We start from the raw sequence: 24,248 nt of genomic DNA on the forward strand, positions 1-24,248 counted from the left end.
TTTCAATTAAATTTACGCATTTTCATGGGACTTTTATTTTGACACGTTTGCATTCTCTGCTGCATCAACGTGCAAGCCTGTTCGGTAGATGGAGCTGTAACCAAACACACGATTTAACAGACATTCAGTGTAGTTTACTTGTATTTTATTAAAATGAAGAAAAAAAACCACCTAGGTCCAATTAAATTTTAATAAACATCACTGTCACTGTTACTGCATCAGCACAGAGGTAAAGTTTGTGCATGTACTTGGTTTTGCTCCTGTCAAAGCTTTAAAGGTGCAGAGTTTGCATGTCTCTCATAGATCTAGTCCAACAGCTGCACTCCTTCATCTCAGTCTTGTGATTTTTGCTTTCCTCACTGCTTTAGGCACTAAAGTCTTATTCAAAGACTTGAACTTATGCTTTGAAACACAGAATAAAGTCCTTGAAGATTTTTCCACTGCATTTACAAAAACAACCTAGTGATGTTGCCTGGTTAATCAACAATTATATGTTGATTTTATGTTTTGTGGGTCTCTTGTTTGATCGGAGACATTAAACTGCTCACTAATCTTCAGAAAAATCATGAACATGTTTTCTAGGCTACCAGCATCTTCTGCATGTTTGACCTCTCTTCAACACTGGCACTATGATGTAGAGATTCATCTTTTGATATCAACCATGGTAACATCATACAGTATTAATCAATTTAATTAATACTTTTTTTTGTAAATGCATTTATTATTATTTGTTGTGACTTCTATATAAGCATCTGTTTTGTGAAATAGCTTATTCAAAACAGTACTAAATTAAAAACAGACTGCAGTATATGTTTTTCAAGGAGTATATAAACTTACATTGTAAAACTATGCAGCATTCTTGTCAAATCAACATATATTTTTATGTTACTTTAACTTAAAAAATTAAGTTAAACAATTTCAACTTGATTTTATAAGTTAAAAAATTGATTGAATAGACTTGCAAAACCAAGTTGTTTTAAATTCATGCTGCATTTTGAGCTCAATTTTAACTTAAGGCTAATATTTAATTAAGCACAAAACGTCGAGGGAGTTATTGTGAAAAATACTTTATTTTCTATTAAATAAAAAGTAAATGAACACAATCGCAATATAAAAGCATAACAGATCAGAATATTGTTTTGTACGTGATGTTCTGCGGACACAAAACTGCATCAGCTTGTGACTACAATGAGTTTCATCATTGACTGGCCCATAATTGACCGAGTTAAAAATAATGATTGATCCCATGCATTGTGATGTTCAGAATGTCATCTTATATATATGTAGCATATCAGTCATTCAGTGAAGGCAGCAAACATCAACATCTTATCTGAGCTGCTTTAAGTGATGGCTGAAAGGCTGAAGCATCATTCTTCATCTTCAGTAGACCTGAACCAGCGGTTAATCGTTGACATTAAAGGTTTATGGTACATTTACTTTCTCATTTACATCATTCAGAAAGAGAAAGAAAACGACAACATACTAATTTAAATGCATGGAAAACATTGTTTAAATAATTCCCCTTATGCTTAATCGAACCAAACCCCATTATCAATATAAGCATGTTCAGTGAGCTTTAAAAAGTAACATTTTGCTGCTAAATGTCAAGAGAAATACATTTATCGATATAAAAGCTCCTGTCAATTATCGTAGTGCGTAACAAAATGAATTGTTTTATTAAAAAACACTTAGTACATTAAACACCAACTCTCTGAGTTCAACTCAACCATTGATGCCTTTATTCCGTCCACGCGCACACGCGTACACTTGTATCCTAGCAACCGCAGACGCTAAACTGTCCTGAAAACTTGGACAAACCTTGCGAGCAATTAAAGCGTGAATTGTAATGGATGTATCAGCGGAAGCAAAGTCAAGACCTCTTTGCACTTTGTCTGTATTCAGCTTCATACCAGCAAGACGAACAGAACCTAAAGAAATGCGATATTTCAACACCATCTCTAAGGTAAGATCAAATTACGCTTTTAAAAAAACACTGCATGTAACATATCAATATATCGAGATAAATATAATTCAGTGTCCCAATACTTACCTGAATGCTTAGTCACTGGTTAGGTATCAAACTATTTTATTGCATTAGATTAGGCGTTTTCAAACTTTTTGTAAGCCGAACCTGCTTGACCTACCTTATTTACTTAAAGTAGGCTACCCCCTGATTTTTAATAAAAAAATTGTAGTAAATTTTTAATAACACAGTGACATGTTTAACTTCAATAACCATTTATTTTTCATTAGTTTTATTAGTAGTATTTTACGTAGTTATTTAGTTTATTTACACAGTTATTGAGATTTATTTAAACATTATTTATTTAGATTTTATGATTTGAACCCCATGCAATACCGCCGCGAACCACAAGGAGCACCCGAACCCCCAGTAATATAAATCAAGTGAAATCTGTATTATCAAAAGCTATAACTTGGTTTGGGAAAAAACCCAAAACATTTATGTTTTATATAAATTAAGGATTGTGGTTGAAGGAAACATGATACAGCAAGAAAATGTAAAAAAAAATATTCATTTAATTTCATTGTAGTGGACATCAGTTTTTGCTGGATCTTTCATGTGGGTTTATATAAAATCTTAATTGAACCTTTATTTAATTAAAATAAAAACAGTTAAATAAAAAAAAAACCACATCTGAACACCTAAATGTATAGTTTACTTAAATGTATAGTTAACCCCCAAACTGTCTTCACTTATTGACATTAAATGTGAAAATTGCAATGGCTGCTATTTTGAAAAAAAAAAGACTCTGTCATCCCGAACCCCACACATGTGGCATCACTAGAAAGCCTGTGATGTCTACTTGATAGTGGGATTCAAATAGATGTCCCCTATAGACAGTTTCAGCAGTAACAACATAAACAAGCGGCTTTCGTGGTCAACATGTAACTTCCGGTAAACTCCGCTAAGAATAAATAACAACAAAGTACTGTAAGCGTAGTTTATTTATAAAACAAGCTAAATTAACAACACGTAGATTACCTAGGAAACCGAAACATTTGTTATTTTAGACGAGGTTTTGTTCAAGAGTTCAGTTTAGCAACTGAAACCGGAAGTAAAGTTTGGACCAGACGCTTATCGTGCATCCGATGAAACCGTCTATAGAGGATAACATGAATTGCTGTACATCTGATATGGCCTGGGGGAATTATAAGATAATTTTAATATTGGGGTTAACTGCTCCTTTACTTCTTCTACAATAGACTACAGACATATCTACGCATGACCACGAGTGTCCAAACACAGAAGGCTACGATAACAAACTCCACAGAGATGACCGAAAACACGCTAAAGGCCGCAACCTGGACATCTTTAGCGAGGTCAGTTTTCAATGCATTGTTTGTTACCTTTTAAGATCCACTGGAAAGATCTCAAGTGGATTCTTGTGTTATTTATGTTAGGAATCAAGCAGACCAGTGCCTGTTCTGTCTTCGTCTGTGTATGGACGGTTTTCATCACCACACCATGACCCAGGGAAGAGATCTCCTCGTGTCAATCACATTCGTTCTGACTTTTATAGCAAAAATGGAATCACAATGGAGGGAGGCTATGGGTCTGTGAAACCTTGAGACAATAAGCAATAAAAATATCCATGTACAGTACAAATAGAACAGTATGAATTATTACATACCCTAATATTAAAGGCGGGGTGCATGATTTTTGAAAAACACTTTGAGTACCAAAACACACTTGTAGCCAATCAGCAGTAAGGGGCGTGACTACTAATCATCATCGTTGCATAGGTTGCATATGTGTGGGGCGAGTCTATCAAAAAAAGTCCAGATTCTATTGGGGTAGGGGTTTGTTTGTTTTGGTGATTTCAAATGTCAACATTGGCTTTCAGAGATCATGCACCCCACCTTTAAGGTTCGAAACCTCACTATTAAGGTTCGAAACACTTGAGCATTAGTTTATTATCATTAATATCAGAGCTATTTATATCTTTCTATATATTCATTTATTGTTGTGCCGTTGTACACAGATTCAAAAAACAGACACTTTGACATTTCTCTAGAAATTTTTAATGGATAACAAAGTGATAGCATTAAAACTTTGCCACCTTTTGTAAATATTTCTTTATTTTACAAAAAAACTTTTGCTGTTTTAAATAGATTGGGCAAAACACAGTTACACTTAGCAATCCATTACTTATAAAGCAATGCGAAGAAATCTTGCACTGTAGAGCTCAACTATAATAGGCCTACATTGTGTTTTCAATATATAAGTGGTGTATTTAACTGTACATGTACTGTACAACTGTATTTAATCGCTATCTTGATGAAAACGATTATTTGACTTGTGTACGTTTGAGGTTCAAGGCATTACATTCCCTTGTGATAAAGATCTGGTCATCTCAGTGTGAACAAAGAAGGTCTTGAGTTCCCCCTTTCCTTTAACATTGATGATCCCTCGACAGGAACACACGTACCCCAACGTCTGTAAGATCCGACTTGTCTCCTCTGTGACCTGGAGAAGAAAGGATGATAGATCCACCGCTCATTAATATTTCAACAAGCACTTAAACCACATTAAAAGTAGGTCAGAAGGAGCTACCTGTATCTTCCCCAGTACTCCTGTGCTTTCCATTCGACTGGCCACGTTTACAGTGTTACCCCAGATATCATACTGCGGTTTTTGCGCTCCAATTACACCCGCGATTACCGGCCCGTGGTTTATTCCTGATAAGAGAGGCAGGAAACTTCCTCAATGTTTCCACCCACAGATTGTTTAGAGAATCTGCCATAATTAGCAAGTGATAACAGTATTAAGGACCGTTCACACTATAATAAATCATGTTTGGCATTAAACAAGTAAAGCAGAAGCAGGTCATCTACCTCTATTTATGGGACTGGTTAACTCTGCAGTACGTACATTTAGATTTAACATAATATTATTGTTAATATAATACTACATTAGTGTACGGTGTTCATAGTTATTGTTATAGGGTGCATCTCAATCAGCTTCTGTGTTCAGTAGTCAGGACACTGATATATATATATATATATATATATATATATATATATATATATATATATATATGTAAGGGATAATCCACGGCTAGCCATGCATTAAAGGGTTTTAATGCACGACGTAGAGGCGAAGAACCACCCGACGCGTAGCGGAGGGTGGTTGTCTCTGCGAAGTGCATTAAAACCCTTTAATGCATGGCTAGCCGTGGATTATCCCGCTTATACCTTGGTTATTTGCCAAGTTAAAGCTGTAATTAATGTTAACAGTGTGATTTTCTATCAGACGGGTAAAAATTACGGTCATTTTCTTAAGTTAAGGCTCGCACTCCATCCGCTTTAAATAAAGTAGTGCTGAAATAAAACCTGCACACTTTAAAGAGAGACGCACTTATGTCTCTCTCTCTCTCTCTCTCTCTCTCTCTCTACAAGAGTAACTGTGTTACTATGGTTACCAATGTTTATAGTAGCAGATTAATTTCTAACTGTAATCAAACTGACTGGAACTACCTGTGCATTAAATGGTTTTAATGCACACCTTCCAGCCAATCAGAATCGAGTATTTAAACAGACCATGGTATAAATATATATATGTGGCATCTACTTACATATATATCTAATATTCGATGTGTATATCTATGGTCCGAGGTGGTGCAAAATAGTGGAGGTGGGGGCTAATTTGCATATTTACATCTAGGGTCCGAGCTGAAAACACATAGTTCACGAATGAATCATGTGAAACCGACTTGAAACTGTCGAATGTGGCATCTACTTACATATATCTTTGGTCTGAGGTGCTGCAAAATAGTGGGGGCGGAACTAATTCACATTTTTATATCTATGGTTGAGCTGCAAATGCACAGTTTACGTATGCAAGATGTAAAACTGGACTTGAAACTGTCGGATGTGGCATCTACTTACATATATATCTTTGGTCCGAGGGGGTGCGAAAGAGTGGAGACAGGGACTAATTTGCATATTTATATCTATGGTCTGCGCTGCAAACGCGCAGTTCACGCGTTCATCGTGTGAAACCAGACTTGAAACGGCCAATTGTTGCATCTATTTACATAAAGTATATATCTATGGTCTGAGGTGATGCAAAATAGTGGGGGCGGGGACTAATTCACATTTTTATATTTATGGTCGTGCTGCCAATGCACAGTTCACGTATGCAACGTGTAAAACTGGACTTGAAACTGTTGAATGTGGCATCTACTTACATATATATATATATTTGGTCCGAGGTGGTGCGGAAGAGTGGAGACGGGGAATAATTTGAATATTTATATCTATGGTCTGAGCTGCAAACGCGCAGTTCACGTGTGCAACCCATGAAAACAGACTTAAAAATGCCGAACTTTTGCAGGCAAAACAGTGGAGGCGGGACTAATTTGCATTTTTATATCTATGGTCCGAGCTGCAAACACAGTTTACGTGTGCATTGTGTGAAACCAGACTTGAAATGGACAATTGTTGAATCTATTTATATCTATATATATGGTCCAAGGTGATGCAAAAGAGTAGACGCTGGGACTAATTTGCATATTCATTTAAGATAGAGAGTCAAGAGTGATGTTGTTTCTGCGTGTTTCTAATAAATATCAGAGGTGACGTCTCACAGCGTATTTTAATAGTCACGTCACCAGAAAATAAGTAAAGTGTCTTGATGTATAGTGAGCCATTGTCCTTATACCAATGCCCGTGTACACAGTTTATAGTGATTTACGACCTTGGGAGCTAGGGAACTAATTGAGACACACAGATAGTTATCGTCATAGTGTGAACGGCCCATACAGAGTGCTTATAGCTACACTTCCATTTACAATTATTTCCTCAGCAGATGCTTTTATCCAAAGTGACTAACAAATGAGAGAGCAATAACTGGTAGAGGTCATGGGGTTGAGCTGATAGTGTACTGTATATCTTAAACACACCCTAAGTCACTTTGGATAAAAGCATTTGCCAAATGCTTAAATGTAAAGCAATGCTTACCCACTCGCAATCTGAAGTCATTAAAGGAATGCTTGTTGATGACGTCAAGCTTCCCCACCAAAGCAAATGCAAACTCTACCATTGTTCCAATGTGCATATACTGCCGGTCATGATCCTTTAAAATAAGTACAGTAAACTATCATTTCACTTGGACGTTTCTGAATTGATTCAATCCAGCAGCACATGTTGTCAATATGAGAATAATGATTTAAGACAGATTTACATATGCATATTCTGGTCCAGGGGTCACGTTCAGCCCGGTGGCAGCCATATATGTGCTTCCAATGGTTTTGATCTTCTCCACACCACTGAATTTGGGTTTAGACAGCAACTTTGAGGTACAAGGGTGTAATTGTGATTATAGAGTCAAAGTCATTACTTGAACTTAAGACTTGTAATATGTCACCCTGCCTTTAAAAACTCTGATTTAATGAAACAAAAATCAACATCTACAGAATATGAATGTTTAAGGTACCTCATCAAAATCTGCTATGATCTCATTGAGGAGTCGGAGACACTCCAAACCCTCCTTATTAACGTCTGATTCTGTGTAAAATTCCTTGAAATCTGGGATAGAGGCGAACATGACGCACACCAGATCGTATGACTGGTGGTAGAGGTCCTGTTGAATATACACAGTAAAGCATAAAGATGACAAATTAGCTACGACAAAGGAAGCTCAAAAATAAGTTCAAAGACTGACAGTCTCACCTCATTCTTCCAGTTACGACCCAAGAAATGTTCAGCCACGTGAGCGGGTAGAACGTTCTCCAAAAGCACCCGGTTCAGGTTCTCCATGGTCTCGATCTCCTCGCACTCCTTCTTAAACTTGTTCCTCCAGAGGAAGTCTAACCTACAGTAATATTCATTCTGTTACAAGAGGACAGAAGTAAAGAGATGGTACACATTTGATCACCTCACGTGGCTTTCAAGATGACAAAGAAGAAGCAGAATTAAATGCACACAAGGACAGTACTGTATGTATTTATGGTTTGTTTCAGAAAAACTGGCTGTCACTATGAAAAAATGATAATTGATTAATATAAATTACTTCAATTTTCTCAGTATGGCATCTTTGTGTTTGAGCAGGCATTCGTCATGGAAACAGATTTTCCAAATCAGAGAAATTGGTACTTTGAAAGGTATGTTAAGAGTCATTCGTTTTTGCTTATTGTTTATCTCTCATTATGAGTGTGCATGTCAAGTACAAAGTTCATCAGACGGAGCTATTATCTGAGGACAAACAGTCCCTTAAAAGCACATAATGAAGTCTGACCCAGTCGACCTGCATGCAGAAGGCTGAAAAACATGCAATTTCCTATATTCTGTGCTGAGATTATATGTTATTTCTTATAATGCCATGTTTTGAACCCTTTACATTATGAGGGAAGAAATATCCACACTGCCAAATGTTACAGAATACTTGTATGCAGTTAGACGCCTTACTAAACCTACTGGGAGAACATTTGTATATGGCACAACAATTTGCGGAAATTGCATAATCCTCTTTTGTCATTGCATTTACTGTCTACAACATTGTCTAGAAGTATCCATTACATTAGATTATATAATATCCAATTATAAACTTTAAATTAAAAATTAAAAGTCTGTCATCATTGTTTCAAGTTGTTTCAAACCTGTATGAATTACACTGTATGAATTACATATTTTGATGAATGTTTGTAACAAAACAGATCTGGGGCACCATTGATTTCAATAGCAGGAAAAAATAATACTATGAAAGTGAATGGTGCCCCAGGATCTGTTTGGTTACGAACATTCTATATCTTCCTTTGTGTTCAGTAGAATAAAAAATATACAGATTTGAAACAACTTAAGGGTGAGTAAATAATGACATGACTTTCATGTTTGGGTGAACTATCCCTTTAAATAAAAAAAGTAAAAATTTCACATAGTACATCTTATTCTAAGCGAGAACCAACACATTGCGTGTGATACATCATTATGTACTTTAAATATGTGCTAATGTGTTAGGCAAATAAGAGCTGAGAGCTTTATGGGAGAGAAGATTTAGACACTTCTTCAGAAAAAACTTCAACTCACAGCACAAAGATTTGATAACCATATTAATGTGCACTTGAAAGACTCACCTGCCTCGCCAACACAAGCAAAGTGATGAAGAAAATGAACAATGATACAGAGCCCATGGTCTTCAAATCTTTAAGGACACCTGGTCTAAAAAAAAGAGAAATAGAAAAATCTAAATCAGAGACAAAACCAGAGATGAAAAGTATAGCTTGCGTAGAGCTCGTCTCTTAATTTTATGACTTTTAGGAATTTTATTGAGACACAAACAAAAATAACCAAAGCAGAAAATAACAAGAGAGAAGGCGATAAAATAGCAGAATAAAATGAATTGTAAGATTTTAGGAACTGACCTGTGTTCGAATTATATCAAAGATTATGGGGGTCCCCAACTAAGCCACCCCCCGCCCCCCGTCATTACAGGGTTGCTTTGATTTCACAAAGTAGGATGTGATCCTGGATCAACCTTTTTTATTTTTTGGATCAACGTTTAAATCAAAGCAAAGAAGAATTTTTTTAACTCATTCCCCGCCAGCATTTTTTGTGATTTTCACAAAAGTTTCACAAAATGCCTTCCAGGTAAATTTTCTTCTAAAAATATATAAACATACAAATATATCAACAAACAAACAAAACGGGGAAAAACCTTTCATCCTACCTATATTTTTTTCTCTGCTTATAAACTACTAAATATGGTTGTTTTTCTTTAAAAATACTAATTTTTGAGCAAAAAGCAGAAATAATTGCATTTTTGTGAAAGAATTTTGTTAGAGATCAGATTCAGAATGATTATGAAAACATACAAAGTAAATAACTTTCTGGCTTCAGTTTTTTTTTAATAAATATGATAAGTGCACCAACAAGTGGATAATTGCGGTATTGCAGATTAAAATAAAAGTTCTTCAATATAAATGTTTTCTCTTAATTGACGAGATAACTCGTCAATGGCAGGGAAAAAGTTAAAAGCCCCTAACTCAATTCTAAATCTATCAATCTGTCAATTCCTCCAAAAAATCAGCGTGAGGCGCTCTAGAGTTTACATTTATTTCAGACAGAAATCTTTTGCATTGGTTTATTGTGAAATTGGGACAAATAATGGACAGTATCCCTTTGTGGCAGCGCAGCACGACAATTTTAAATTAATGTAGTATTTTAATTTTTTTTTAAACCAGGTGACCCCTCTGCTTTATATTTTTGTGCTTTATAGGGGGACCCTCAATGGGGGACCACCCCGGACCCCTAAATCTGAACACTGGAACTGACTGATTCAGTTTAACCTGGGAAAACCCATGTGGTCAAATTTGGCCACTGTTAATTGCTGTGACCCAAAATCTTCTGTAAGATCTGTAAGATCTTTGATGCCTTTAAAGCAACACTATGTAGTTTTTTTACCTTTAAATAATGTCTCTAAAATTATTTCAGTGATAGAACAACTTTTAACTGGACAAATTGTACTGTTGCTGCAACCTGAGCAACCTCCTAGCTGCTACAAGCACACTCTGAAAGTGGCCGTGGAGGGTAGGAAACACAGCCCCGCCCCTCCCCCTGCCTGCAAAAGAGTGTCTGATACCAGGCACTGTTGCGCTTTTCAACCACATGGGGGAGCTGTAAGTCATTTTTACATGGAAACTACATAGTGTTGCTTTAACAAAAGTTCCAAAATTTCCAACTGCATCTATGTGCACAATTCTTTTTTTATCCCTCCATTCATTCATTATGTGTGTGCATAAGAATATATGCATTTGAATATTTATAGAAGTCTAATACCGTCGTGTGCTATTGTAGAGCGCCATGCTGTAATGGTCCAGTATTGGGGCATGAGTCTGAAGAATGATGATATTATAAGCCACTACAGCAGCAGTCATGATGACCATCTTCAGCTCATAGTTTATCCTCAGGAACACAGAGCATGAGATCAATCCCAGAATGCAGCTGTAGATGAAGTACTGTTGGGGCAGAGACAGCCAATCACATTTACAGGGCCAAAAGCAAATAGAAAATCCCAACTATCTTTCCAATAAAGACATAACTAACTGCAAATTATATAATAGAGTTGGTCTCTCAAAATACAGGTTTGTATTTAATTAAAAATCTTAATATAGCAGTTGTGTAACTGCTGGTACAATCATAATCAAAGTGATTTGTTCAGCTTTTTTAAATGATTATATTTTTCATTATTTTAATGATTAGGTACTGGTTATCATGGATCACAAGATGTTATAGGCCAGTGGTTCTTAAACTGGGGGCCACGGGATGGTGCCAGGGCACCCAAGTTTTATGAAATTTTATAAAATACAGTCATTTATCATGAATTTTGTGTAATTAAACCTTAAAAAAAATAAGGCTACTAAGCAACAGGACTACTTTGTATAATTTAATAAATGTACCGTACACAAAAGGGGCCGCAAACTGAAAAAGTTTGAGAACCACTGTAATAGGCCATAAAAGTATAATATTTCCTGTAAAAAGTGTCTAGTATAGTTGAAAATTATAATTTCCTGTTGTCCGAATTAGTCAAATCTGTTACTGTTAAACTTTGTTAACAAGGTAGAGTAACAGTGTTGACAGTCGTGTGTGTGTTTCTTTAGATGACAGTTCTTTTACATACTGATTTTAGGCTATGTTAGACACTTTTTACAGAAAATATAATAATGTTAAGGCCTGTAACATCTTGTGATCCATGACACTGACTACGTTTACATGTACACCAATAATGCAATTATTTTTAATAATCAGAGTAAGGAGTTAATGGCAGTAAGACGTTTCCATGACTTTACTCCTGTTTACATGCAGTTTTTATTTTCTTATAATTCACACATTCACACAATGTTTCAATTTAGTTTCGTAAAAGTGACAAACACGTTCTCATGGATGAATTTCATTATTCTGTGCCGTGCTGAAGACAGAAATATTATGACAGGTTTGCTGTAATTTCATTTGAGCTGTTTCTGGATGAAGGCAGACTGCTGACAGCGAGTCATGTTGACAGAGTTCAGGGAAAACTTCCTAATGTCTAGCTTAAAATGAATTTGCGCTAAAGGTGTGTGACTAAAACACACACTTTAGTAACGGTACATTCACACGGGGCGTAAGCGTTAACGCTTCCCATTTACTTTCAATGGGTGACGTCACGTGTTGCCGAATTAAATTGTGGATTTGTCTTCACCGCATCACTGCCGTTGCTTGTGGCAGAAGTTGAACATTTCCCAACTTTTCAAGCAGCAACGCGTGCGTTAGCCAATCAGATCGCCTTGTGCAAATAACCTAGGCAGAGCCAGCCAATTACGTTTATGGAAGACCGGAGCATGTATTGTGGCCACTGTGATTGGCTGCTGGCCACACTTCAGACAAGCCTTCCGCCAAGCGTTTATTGCCCCGTGTGAATGTACCGTTAGTGCGGTATAAATGTGATTAAAGCGTTAACATGGACACATCCCTGCTGGAAAAACAAGCATAATTCCCATGCTGGTTTAGCTGGTGGTCAGCTGGTTTTTCCAGTAGGGATACTGCGATTAAAAACAGCATTCGCCACCTGTTTAAACACGATTATACTTACTGCGATTATAAGCTTAATCGTATTATTTTTATTGAAATACTGTGTTTACATGAGGTAAAGTATAATCTCAATATTGCCAAAATCCTATTATAAGGATAAAGATGAGGGTGCATAAACGTGGTCAATTATTTTAAAAATATAACCATTTAAAAAAGCAGAACAAATAATGACTGTGAAAATCAAAAGTACCTGCAATTATATAATTACTCACATGAAAAAAAAAATGCTGGGTTATTTTGAAACCAGCGTTGGGTCAAAAGGGGACGAAGGTTGGGTTAAATTAACCCAGATTTTTTTATATTTGACCCAACAATGGGTCAAAACAACTTAGCAACTCTTTTTATTGAAGCAACCCTGCATAGATTCAGTTACAACACAAAGGGCTCATCCCTTTTTGACATTGAAAATAATCCAGCATTTTAGGAGTGTAGGTTCATAATCTATATCACTTTATTGAGTACTGTTTTCAAAATCCTCAAGTAAAAAAAGAAGGTTTAAAATATATCCAAGGTCCCTTAAAATTGCTCTTATTGAGCTCCATTGAGAACTCTGAACAAACAATGAACTTGCTTGTAAAAATGTCAGCAGACTCCACAAGACCCCTAAGGTTTTCACTGATGGGTTATGGACATTGGTTATTGATGTTTCTAAGAAACCATGCTTTTATCTAAAACAGACACTTGTTTTCTAACCAGTTCCAGGAATTCATTCTCAGTTATGTTTTTCTCCACAATCTTGTTAGAAATGGGTAGAAATGTAATGTATTTAAGCATGACGCTGTTCTTAATGCTACACTGCTGTGGTGATGCTGGTGGGACACATCTTCCAGTTATAAAATACTGTGTTGCAACTATACATTGCTTCCCTTTGTGAAATGTTGTATTTGTGACCTATTTTGAGATTTCAACCAGCTGGATATTAACTTACTGGCAGGTAGAACTTGTTGTTTGGAGAGCTGCTGTCGTTAAGTGGCGTTATGTCATCGCCCATGAAGAACTTAAAACACAACAGATGGAGAAAAACAAAATGTAGAGCATTACAACAAAAACATGCATTCTTACATCAGGTGCATTTTATAATTAATATGCATCACAAAAATTCATTACATATTTTTTACCCAAGTGTTGAGTTAAATTTAGCAACAAATTAAGCTACATATAGTAATCAGTAGGGTTGAAGCAGATTAGAAAAGCAGAAAAGACTCTCTTTTGACTATTTAAAAAGATGCAAAGATTTTTAAGATGCTGAGAAATGTGACCCTGTTAAATTTGGCCAGCAACTCACTTTTAATAGAACTTGTTCACACATTTTTCAATGTCCAAATACTTTTTGAGGACAATGTAACTTTTTGGGGCACCATATTGAATAATTGATCTACAAACTAAGACAGAACCAGGGCATTTCAAGTTTGCTTCTGGGACGGCTGAAAGGTCATGATGATCTAAACCAGCACACACACACACACACACACACACACACACACACACACACACACACACACACACACACACACACACACACACACACACACACACGGTATCAACATAAAGGGATGGTTTACCGGACAGGGATTAGACTAATCCTAGACTAAAATTAATGTAAGAGCTTTCCAAACTGAAAACAACTTGCACTGACATATCTAAAAATACATCAGTGCTCTTTTTTTGCATCAGAATGCATGTAAGTAATGTTTTAGTAAGGCATGTTTGTTACAGTAAAGGGGGCATGGCATGAAAATCTGACTTTTTCCATGTTTAAGTGCTATAATTGGGTTCCCAGTGCTTCTATTAACCTAAAAAATGTGAAAAAGATCAACCCAGTATCTTAGTTTTGGTAAACCATCCTCTGCAAGCACTTACAAAATTAGGTGATTGAAATTTGGCTCTCCTTATGATGTCATAAGGGGATCTTATTATAATAATACCGCCCCATAATCCGCACAATCCAACCACGGCACAGCCATTTAGTGCAGAGAGATTGAGTTTCAATATCAACAAACCAACATCATTGTGATCAGTGTTTGAATTTCATCCACTCATTTGCATTTTACAGGACATACCCAAAACGGCACATTTTTGCTCACACCTACAAAGTGACAATTTGTACATGCTATAATAAATTATCTATATGGTATTTTGAGCTAAAACTTCACATGTGTGCTCTGGGGACACCAAAGATTTTTTTTACATCTTTAAAAAGACATGGGCCCTTTAAAACTAGTTATATTTTCTAATTAAACTAAGGTCTAGTCCTGTCTTAAAGGGACCATTTAACATGTCCGCCCAAAAAAAAATCAATTCATACTCCACACGCCAAACAGACGGGGGCAGTATACCTCCAGAAAAGTGAGTTGGTCTATTTTAATTTAGCAGCTGCAAATTCAGCAGCATATATCAAGTTTGATTTACATTAGCAACTAAGTTATCATTAGTCACAAAAAAAAACATTCTGTCTCATTAAAATTGCAATGTTTTCCGCTACGTTTCGTGCGTCCATTTGGTGTTCATTATAATCGAAGACATTTCAAGCTTCTTAGCTAATGTTACATTTTAGCATCAGCTTGGTAGATAACGGGTGAAAACCGGATCGGATCCGTGGGTAGAGCTAACTATTAAACGTTAACAGCTAAGGATGCGCAATAATTTGCATGCGATAGTCATTGCGCTTCTCGTCAGTGAAGCCGGTTTCTTGATTAAAAGTGAATCGCCATCAGCTGCTTTCAGATGGAGCCACATTTACTGCACAAAGCCGTAGTTCATGTACAAGCTGAGCATAGGTTATGGCAATGCCTATTATAAGTGAACTTCTAGCGAAATACTAACAGCATCTTACTTACCAATCGAAAAGAAAAGTTGTCATTTCGGAGTCGAACCTCATTTCTTTCATGTCCATTAGTTGTCTCCAGCGATGAAAAGCAGTGCCAGTATTTACTCTGGTTGGGTTACTTTATTTATCATATTTTATTTGTGATTCCGAGCGCGTTGTTCCCTGCAGCAAATGTTTGTGGTAACATAGTGGTAAATGTCTCTTGCTTTAGCCATTCTTCCGCTCTCTTCCCTGAACTGAAATACGTCCGAAACCCCTATTGCAAGGCAGGAAGGCATCAAGGCATGTCCGAATCCATGGCTGTCCGAATTGCATTTCTCTGAGCTGCATTCATAAATCTTAAATCAACAAGTCAGCTGCCTTAGTTTTCGGACGCAGCGGTACTAGTAGAGGGCTGTACTCCCACTTATTCGTGTATTGCAGTTTGGCTGGCGGTTATGTGCGTGGCCCGCATACCGCCTCCCATGGTCGAAACTGGTATTACAACACCAGTCGGGCTGTAGCTAGTAATTTAGCATGCTAATTCAGATTTATATTTCTGCAGCACTATACCTTGTCATTTTTTTAATGACATCTTTGCCCTTATTTCTTCTCATTTTTTTGATGCGTGTAACTAATTTTTAAAAATCTTTTACCTCAATTATTACAAATGGCACCTTTAAGTTAATCCCTGTCTGGGAAATCACCCCTTAATGATTTAACACCTCAGGCCAAGCAGATCTTAACCAATTAACATGAACCTAAATCACCTAATTTCTCTTATTGACAAACAGACATTCATTGGGTTCAGGGCACTTCATAATCCATACTAACTAAATCTACTGGGTTTAAGTAGGAGTTGGGAAAAACTGCTATGGAGGGCTGTAAATAGGCTGCACAATTTTTATGGACTACTTTTATAGTGCATTTATTGCATTATTTAAGATTTATCAAGTCTACCTGCCTTGTATTAAAAATAACATCTTGATCTTTGTTTTAACTATGCCTTTAATGGGCGTAACTTACTGTACATTGCATAGCAGTATTGCTTATTTTTAGGGATTGAAATGCACATGTAAAAACAAGAGCAAGACTTTTGATATTACCATTATTTCTCAAGAGTTCCTTGAAATGGTGAGCTATAAAGCCAGTTGACGTTATTGACATAACCCTATGAAGTGCCCATGATGAAAGCAGGGAGCCTATCAAACACGCTCATGCACAGTCATACTGATTCTTATGAATCATGACTGAATCACAGTCAAATGAAGCCCAATCTAGTCGATAGGACGGGTATTAGGTGGCAGTGATACTTACCATGTTGAACACGGCCATTACCAGGATAAGTGCAGTGGTTGCCATGGTGAGCGCAAGTCTTATCCAGGGCTTGTTGGTGATGACTTTAGAGGAGCCGGGGAGCCGGGGCATTGTGCAGGAGGATGCTTTACCCCATTGCTACGGCAACAAGAGACAAATGAAAAAAGCTCCAACTCCCACTAACATCATTTGCATACTGGCTTCTATTCCTGATGCCCAAGGTTATGACAGTAATCCACAAGTAAGAGACACATTCATAAACATTGCTTCGTATGGAGTAAATGTGATCTGGATGCTAAAGTGTGCATTGTAAATGCAAGTGTGAATGTAAAAATGTAGTATACTGTAAATCTAAACATTTAATAATATTTAGCTTTAAGTTAAGTTTAACTTTTAAATTAAGCAACAGAGTTTATAGTTGAAACTGTCCTTCAAAAATAACACCCCTATAGGTCATTTGTTCAAGCAGCTTATTATGACGTACAGTAACGTTTTAGGGATAAGCACCCTCTAGAGGCCAAAAGCTTATTACAACCTGTCCTTTAAGAGACTGACATTTGTTTGTAAAACTGATTGTACTTCTGCTTGTATGCAGTACTGATCCATGTGTCACTCTGTATGGATGCCACGTCACCCACTTTGTGCTCAGTAATGCTACATTGTTAGGATGAAAATAACCACAAGCAACACTCAACCTCCCCATATAAAAGTACACTTCAGGCCTAAATCTAAAAGGAGTAAAAGGTAAAACTACACAAGCAGTGAATCATGCGTCGGTTCCATCACCTACACACAAACACTTTTTCAATATTTAAATACAGCACATCTACTGTATGGGATGACCTCAGCACCTTTTTCATTTATGTAAGACCATAGAAACTCTCACATCAGGAAAGCAGAAACTAAGCTGAGAAATACTCAGCACAAGACATTCATTTACATTACATTTACGCATTTGGCAGACGCTTTTATCCAAAGCGACTTACATTGTATTACAAGATATACAACCCCAAATCAGAAAAAAAATTGTGAGTAAAAAAGGAATGGAATAATTTACAAATCTCATAAACTTATATTTTATTCACAATAGAATATAGATAACATATCAAATGTTGAAAGTAAGATATTTTAAGATGTCATGCCAAATATTGGCTCATTTTGGATTTCACGAAAGCTACACATTCCCAAAAAGTTGGGACAGGTAGCAATAAGAGGCCGGAAAGGTTAAATGTACATATAAGGAACAGCTGGAGGAGGACCAATGTTTAGGAATAGTAAAATTGACCCGTTCTTGTCTAAAACAGGCTTCTAGTTGCTCAACTGTCTGAGGTCTTCTTTGTTGCATCTTCCTCTTTATGATGCGCCAAATATTTTCTATGGCTGAAAGATCTGGACTGCAGGCTGGACATTTCAGTACTCAGATCCTTCTTCTACGCAGTCTTGATGTTATAATTGATGCAGTATGTGGTCTGGCATTGTCATGTTGGAAAATGCAAGGTTTTCCCTGAAAGAGACGACGTCTGAATGGGAGCATATGTTGCTCTAAAACTTGAATAAAGCTTTCAGCATTGATGGTGCCTTTCCAGATGTGTAAACTGCCCATGCCACACGCAGTCATGCAACCCCAAACCATCAGAGATGCAGGTTTCTGAAATGAGCGCTAATAACAATTTGGGTTCTCATTGTCCTCTTTAGTCCGGATGAAATGGCGTCCCAGTTTTCCAAAAAGAACTTCAAATTTTGATTCGTTGGACCACAGAACAGTTTTCCACTTTGCCAAAGTCTATTTTAAATGAGCCCAGAGAAAACGCCTGCACTTCTGGATCATGTTTAGATATGGCTTCTTTTTTAACCTATAGAGTTTTAGCCGGCAACGGCGAATGGCACGGTGGATTGTGTTCACCGACAATGTTTTCTGGAAGTATTCCTTAGCCCATGTTGTGATTTCCATTACAGTAGCATTCCTGTATGTGATGCAGTGCCGTCCAAGAGCCCGAAGATCACAGGCATCCGGTATGGTTTTCCGGTCTTGACCCTTACGCACTGAGATTGTTCCAGATTCTCTGAATCTTTGGATGATATTATGCACTGTAGATGATGATAAATTCAAACTCTGCAATTTTTCTCTGAGAAACTCAGAAAACTATTTTTTTCCGCAGCATTGGGGGAATTGGTGATTCTCTGCCCATATTGACTTCTGAGAGACACTGCCACTTTGACAGGCTATTTTATACCCAATCATGTTGCCAATTGACCTAATAAGTTGCATATTAGTCCTTAAGCTGTTCCTTATATCTACATTTAAATTGTCCGGCCTCTTATTGCTATCCGTCCCAACTTTTTTTGGAATCTGTAGCTCTCATGAGCCAATATTTGGCATGACATCTTAAAATGTCTCACTTTCAACATTTGATATGTTATCTATATTCTATTGTGAATAAAATATAAGTTTATGAGATTAGTAAATTATTCCATTCCTTTTTTACTCGCAATTTCTACAGTGTCACAACTATTTCTGATTTGGGGTTGTACATTTCATTAACGTGTGTTATAGAGACGCTATACCGAAGTATGACATAAGCATTCATGACACTCACAACGATGGTTGTTAGTGGCCTACTATAAAAGTAACACAAACCACCACAGAGCTTTCAAAAATAACCCTTCACATCCACGGTCCCCAAACCTGCAGGGACCCGCAGAGGGTTTACAGCCATCCAGTGAGAAAAATAGACCATGAACCCAGCAAAATATATCATCAGTCAAGATGTTTTTATCAGAGACAAAAATGAAACAAGGTTTTTTAGGTCTTTGCTATTTAATGTGTCCTCTTTTTACCATGATAAACACTGCATCTTCAACCAAGACCTCATTGTTAATTGGCAGATTGGGGACAAAGTGAGCTGTTTGGATGGTACGCACATTTCAAATGCTCAGAAGGTCACGCCATCAAAAAATAACAGGTTACCTTGGTTATACTTTGCTGAAATTACTTGTATAAAGTCTACCATGGAAGTAATTTCCATTGGGGACAGGGGAGGCATGCCCCCCATACTTCAAAATCCTGTTCATGTCCCCACCACTGTCAAAATAGTTTGTTATTATATTTTTAACCACACGTCGGAGAAGCGCAGGACAGAGAGTCTGCCTGTGTCGATGTGCAAGTGTCTGATGTTTAATGTTAGATTCCATATGATCATAACTTTTTATAAAATTATTCTCTCAAGTCTTGGCGATCAGCCCCTATTAAACAGTAAAGAAAGACATCTTTTTCTTATACAGTAGCCTATTATTATTTTTGGCAGATTTTATCAATATAATTAACTTAATTAGTTCCTGGAATTTGTATCACCATAGACCCTTTTACTGTTTGTACACAATGATGACGTGGCAGCGTATGCGCGCGCATTTAGGCAACGGAAGTATCGTAAGAATCAGCAGTGAAGCAACACAAACGGTAAGTTATTTAAAAAAAATTGACTTTATCAACATTTTCAACACAGCTACCAGATCCGTGTACTATAGTGGAGTGGATAGAAGACGTTAGCAGATGGCCAAAAATAAAGTTGCCAGATACATATATACGTATATTAGTATATTATATTTGAGCAACCAAACGCAACAACCAGACAATTTGATGCTGGGAAACCGTTTTAATAAACGTTCTGAGTTGCTACCACTGTATAACCAATGGGGAATAACACTTCTTCCGTTGCCCAAATGCGCGCGCAGGCTATTTGATCACGTGAGCTGTAAAAGGGTCTATAGTACCTAAATGTATGTAAATGCAGCAAATGGGATTTAAATCGAAAACATTTTCCCCCATGTTGTGTCCTCCACTTCTCACTCCAAAGTTACGCCCTTGACTCACATTTAACCTCAAAATCAAAAAACGAGAGAGAGAGAGAGAGAGAGAGAGAGAGAGAGAGAGAGAGAGAGAGAGAGAGAGAGAGAGAGAGAGAGAGAGAGAGAGAGAGAGAGAGAGAGAGAGAGAGAGAGAGAGAGAGGAGAGAGAGGAGAGAGAGAGGAGAGAGAGAGAGAGAGAGAGAGAGAGAGAGAGAGAGAAGGAGGAGAGAGAGAGATGAGAGAGAGAGGAGAGAGGAGAGGAGAGAGAGAGAGAGATTTTTGATTTTTAAAAGGACTTTAATTTTCCTCAGTCCCTATGCAAAAGACAAAAACAGTAACATCTCCCAACATTTTCATTACAAAGACACATATCATTTACTGTATGCAAAAGAGCTCTACATCATCATAAAATCCTTATCCAAGAATTATTGAAAATACTAAAAACATCTTCCATCACTGTGCAAAGAGCTTCTTCGTAACACCACTGTTCAATAAAAGTTTCGTAGTTGTTCATTTGTTTATAAAAATTATAGTCAATCAGAATCTCTTGATTTTACAAATCTTTTAAACAGCAACAAGGCTTCCTGCCCTACTTTTCCATCAATTTGGTTCTTCCTACTAACATAGATTGCAAGTTTAGCCTGTCCTATTAAAAAGTTCAATAGTTGACTTTTCTTTCTAATCGAGAAAGTGTATTTTGGTCCAAAAATAAAACCCACTGATGAAAACACTTCTCCAAAACTTAAAAACAAAACCTTAAGAACTTCAAATAATGCTCCAAGCCGATTACATTCCAAAAAACAATGAAAAACAGTTTCTCTAATATTACAAAAAGGACAACCACTCTGTACATTCGGATTAATAACTGAAACAAAGGCATTCACAGCAACTGCACCATGTAAAATCTTCCATTGTATATCTCCTACTTTTTTGGTTAATGGTGGTTTATACAACACTCTCCAACTTGGCTTATCATCTTCTTCAACACTCAAATTATTTTGCCACACATTTCCCATTTTCCCATGTAACACCTTTTTGTTTAACACCTTAACAAAACATTTATACAACTGTTTTCCTTTCACATTATATAGTGTTAACTCCTCTAGTCCTTTTAAATTTAGTAAAGGTCCAGAAAGTCCTTGAAAATCAGGTACAATATTCATATCAGTAAGACGATAAAAAGGTTCAGGTTGAGTTTTTTCACAACAGTACTTCTTTAAAAGCATTCTTTCTTCAACACTTAGTCTCTGTTTGATCAAGTCCATAAACATGCTGACTTTCCGATATGACCACATTCCCAAAAGTGTAGCTACTTCTTTAATGTTATTGAAGTCCTCTCCACCAACCTTCATTATCTGTTTGAGTTCCACCACCTTTTTATCTCTTAACACATGGGTTATGCCAGGCATGGATTCACATGATACATCAAACCGGGCTCCAAATAATAACGGCTCTTTTAGAAGCCAAAAAAGTGAGCTATCAGAGTCCAAACTTTGTTTCTTAAAAAAGCCCCAAACTTTAAAAAGACCTTTATAAAAAGGAGGTAGTCTATTAACCGGCACTTTGTTACAATCCATTAGGAACAAAGTAAAGTCCAGTCCCAATCCACCAGCTTGTTTTAGGATGGCACTAGTTACATCTCTCCAGACAAGATTTATTGGTCCCGGTTAAGTATCTTTGAATATATTGGAAGCGAAACGTTGCACCTCTACTCGCTAGATGTACTAGTCCTTGTCCTCCTTCCTCTTTTTGAAGAAAGAGTACACCCTGTGGTATCCAATGCAGATTGTCCCAAAAGAACTTAACCATGATAGACTGCAATTTTCCAAGTAATCCAGCAGGAGGATCAACGCACGCCAAGCGATGCCAAAGTGCAGCTGCCACCAAGTTGTTTATTATTAAAACTCTTCCTTTATATGATATCTTTGGAAGGAGCCATTTCCACTTCTCAAGCCGCCCTTGTATCTTTTCAAGCACATCATCCCAGTTCTTTTGTAACATTTCATCATTGCCCAAGTACACTCCAAGGTATTTAAAACCTTTCTTATTCCATGAAAGTCCATCAGGCAATTTAGGAAATCCATTTTCCCCACTTTCCAAAAGCCACCGCTTCACTTTTCTTCCAATTCACTCTCGCAGATGAAATTAGATTAAAATCCTTGAGAATAGATTTTAAAAGACACAAGTCCTTTTGACCATTTATTAAAATAACCACATCATCTGCATACGCAGACAACTTGATTGGCTTTTTTAGTGAAGGGAAATTCCAACCTTCAACCATATCTCTTATTTTAATTAAGAGAGGTTCAATGGACAACGCATACAACATGCCTGATAAAGCACAACCTTGTCTAATCCCACGTGTTATCTTAAAAGGTGCACTTAAACCACCATTAACCTTTAGTACACTTTCAATATCCCGGTATAAAACTTTGATCATGCCAATAAAATTTTTATCAACACCAAATCCTTTCAATACATTCCAAAGATAAAGGTGTTCCACTCTGTCAAACGCTTTTTCTTGATCCAAAGAAATTAAACAAGTATCTATTCCTATCAGATTTGAAACATCTATAACACTTTTGATCAAGTGAACATTATCCAATATGGATCTGTTAGGTATACAGTACGTTTGATCTTCATGGATTACTTCTCCAATCACTTCTCTTACTCTACTTGCCAGAGTCTTCGAAAGTATTTTAAAATCTGTACATAATAATGAAACTGGTCGCCAATTCTTTATCTCTTTTAAATCTCCCTTCTTTGGCAAAAGTGTGATTATGGCTCTTTTACAGCTCATTGGCAAAAAGCCTTCTGTTAAACTTTCATTGAATATTGCCAACAGGTCATCTCCTAAAATATTCCAGAATTTTTTGTAAAACTCTACAGGTAGGCCGTCGATCCCGGGTGCTTTTCCATTTTCCATACTCATTAAAGCTTTAAAAAGCTCCTCCTTAGACAGAGGTTTCTTTAGCTTATTATTTGCACCCTTAGATACTTGGGGCAATTTTTCATTAAAGGTTTTTTCTACCTCACACTCTTCATTATATTCACACTTATACAGGTTAGAATAAAAGGATCTAGCCCGTTTCCTGATATCACACATATCTGTAAGTTCATGCCCGTCCTCTGACAAAAGAGTATGAAAATGGCGACTCTGACCATTTTTTTTTCTCCAGATTAAAAAAATATTTAGTTGGGGAATCCATTTGCACGACATTCTGAAACCTTGAGCGAACCAATGCTCCTTGTGCCTGGATTCCTAACAGGTCATTCATCACTCTTTTTTTATTTCTAAAAACTTCAGCCAATTTCTGGTTTTTTGTAGGCTCTAAAAGATTTTGTAACTTTAACACTTCAGTTTCTAATCCTTCTAATGTCTTGGCAATATCCCGGGATACATTAAGTGTATATTGTTGGCACAGTTGCTGTATCTTGACCTTGCCACAATCCCACCATTGTTGAATTGAAACAAAAGACATTTTTTCAACCGTAAAAGATTTCCAAAAATAGCAAAAAACATCTTTAAAAAACACATCTTCAAGAAGAGACGCATTAAAATGCCAATAGGCACTTCTCAATTTTACATTAGCAATAAAACAATTAAAAACAACCATACAATGATCAGTAAAACCAGCAGGTGTGATGTCACATTTTTTAACAATATTCAAATGATGTCTGATAATGTAAAATC

At 36.7% G+C, this 24,248-nt stretch overlaps 2 protein-coding genes across 8 annotated transcripts in view; one reads left to right on the plus strand and one right to left on the minus strand.

Moving 5' to 3' along the window:
• The first annotated feature begins 1,168 nt into the window (after nt 1–1,168).
• On the plus strand, nt 1,169–3,885 carry cfap90 (cilia and flagella associated protein 90). The gene is made up of 3 exons (XM_065294506.2): nt 1,169–1,963; nt 3,226–3,342; nt 3,424–3,885. The coding sequence occupies exons 1-3, from the start codon at nt 1,847–1,849 to the stop codon at nt 3,589–3,591; spliced, it is 402 nt and encodes a 133-aa protein (XP_065150578.1). The 5' UTR covers nt 1,169–1,846; the 3' UTR covers nt 3,592–3,885.
• A 136-nt stretch (nt 3,886–4,021) lies between these two features.
• adcy2b (adenylate cyclase 2b (brain)) overlaps nt 4,022–24,248 on the minus strand; it is a 92,190-nt gene continuing 71,963 nt past the window's right edge. For 2 of the 7 annotated variants that reach the window (XM_065293632.1, XM_065293619.1), the window contains exons 16-25: nt 16,709–16,846; nt 13,514–13,582; nt 10,798–10,976; nt 9,096–9,180; nt 7,696–7,854; nt 7,460–7,606; nt 7,208–7,315; nt 6,985–7,099; nt 4,577–4,701; nt 4,022–4,489 (exon numbers count right to left, since the gene is read on the minus strand). In XM_065293632.1, the coding sequence (XP_065149704.1) occupies nt 4,337–4,489; nt 4,577–4,701; nt 6,985–7,099; nt 7,208–7,315; nt 7,460–7,606; nt 7,696–7,854; nt 9,096–9,180; nt 10,798–10,976; nt 13,514–13,582; nt 16,709–16,846 (1,278 nt within the window). In that variant the 3' untranslated portion in view covers nt 4,022–4,336. Of the gene's footprint in view, nt 4,490–4,576; nt 4,760–6,984; nt 7,100–7,207; nt 7,316–7,459; nt 7,607–7,695; nt 7,855–9,095; nt 9,181–10,797; nt 10,977–13,513; nt 13,583–16,708; nt 16,847–24,248 lie in introns of those variants that run through there. The other 5 variants (XM_065293617.1, XM_065293610.1, XR_010545576.1 and 2 more) reach the window with 4 other exon arrangements.

Source organism: Paramisgurnus dabryanus, chromosome 19 (genome assembly GCF_030506205.2).
Source record: "Paramisgurnus dabryanus chromosome 19, PD_genome_1.1, whole genome shotgun sequence".
Classification (NCBI taxonomy): domain Eukaryota; kingdom Metazoa; phylum Chordata; class Actinopteri; order Cypriniformes; family Cobitidae; genus Paramisgurnus; species Paramisgurnus dabryanus.

Excerpts from the sequence above, each read along its gene's own strand:
- cfap90 (XM_065294506.2), top strand. The coding sequence starts at position 1,847 with ATGGATGTATCAGCGGAAGCAAAGTCAAGACCTCTTTGCACTTTGTCT. Across the intron at positions 1,964-3,225 it reads ATTTCAACACCATCTCTAAG|ACTACAGACATATCTACGCA; the intron begins GTAAGATCAAAT and ends CTTCTACAATAG. Across the intron at positions 3,343-3,423 it reads ACCTGGACATCTTTAGCGAG|GAATCAAGCAGACCAGTGCC; the intron begins GTCAGTTTTCAA and ends TATTTATGTTAG.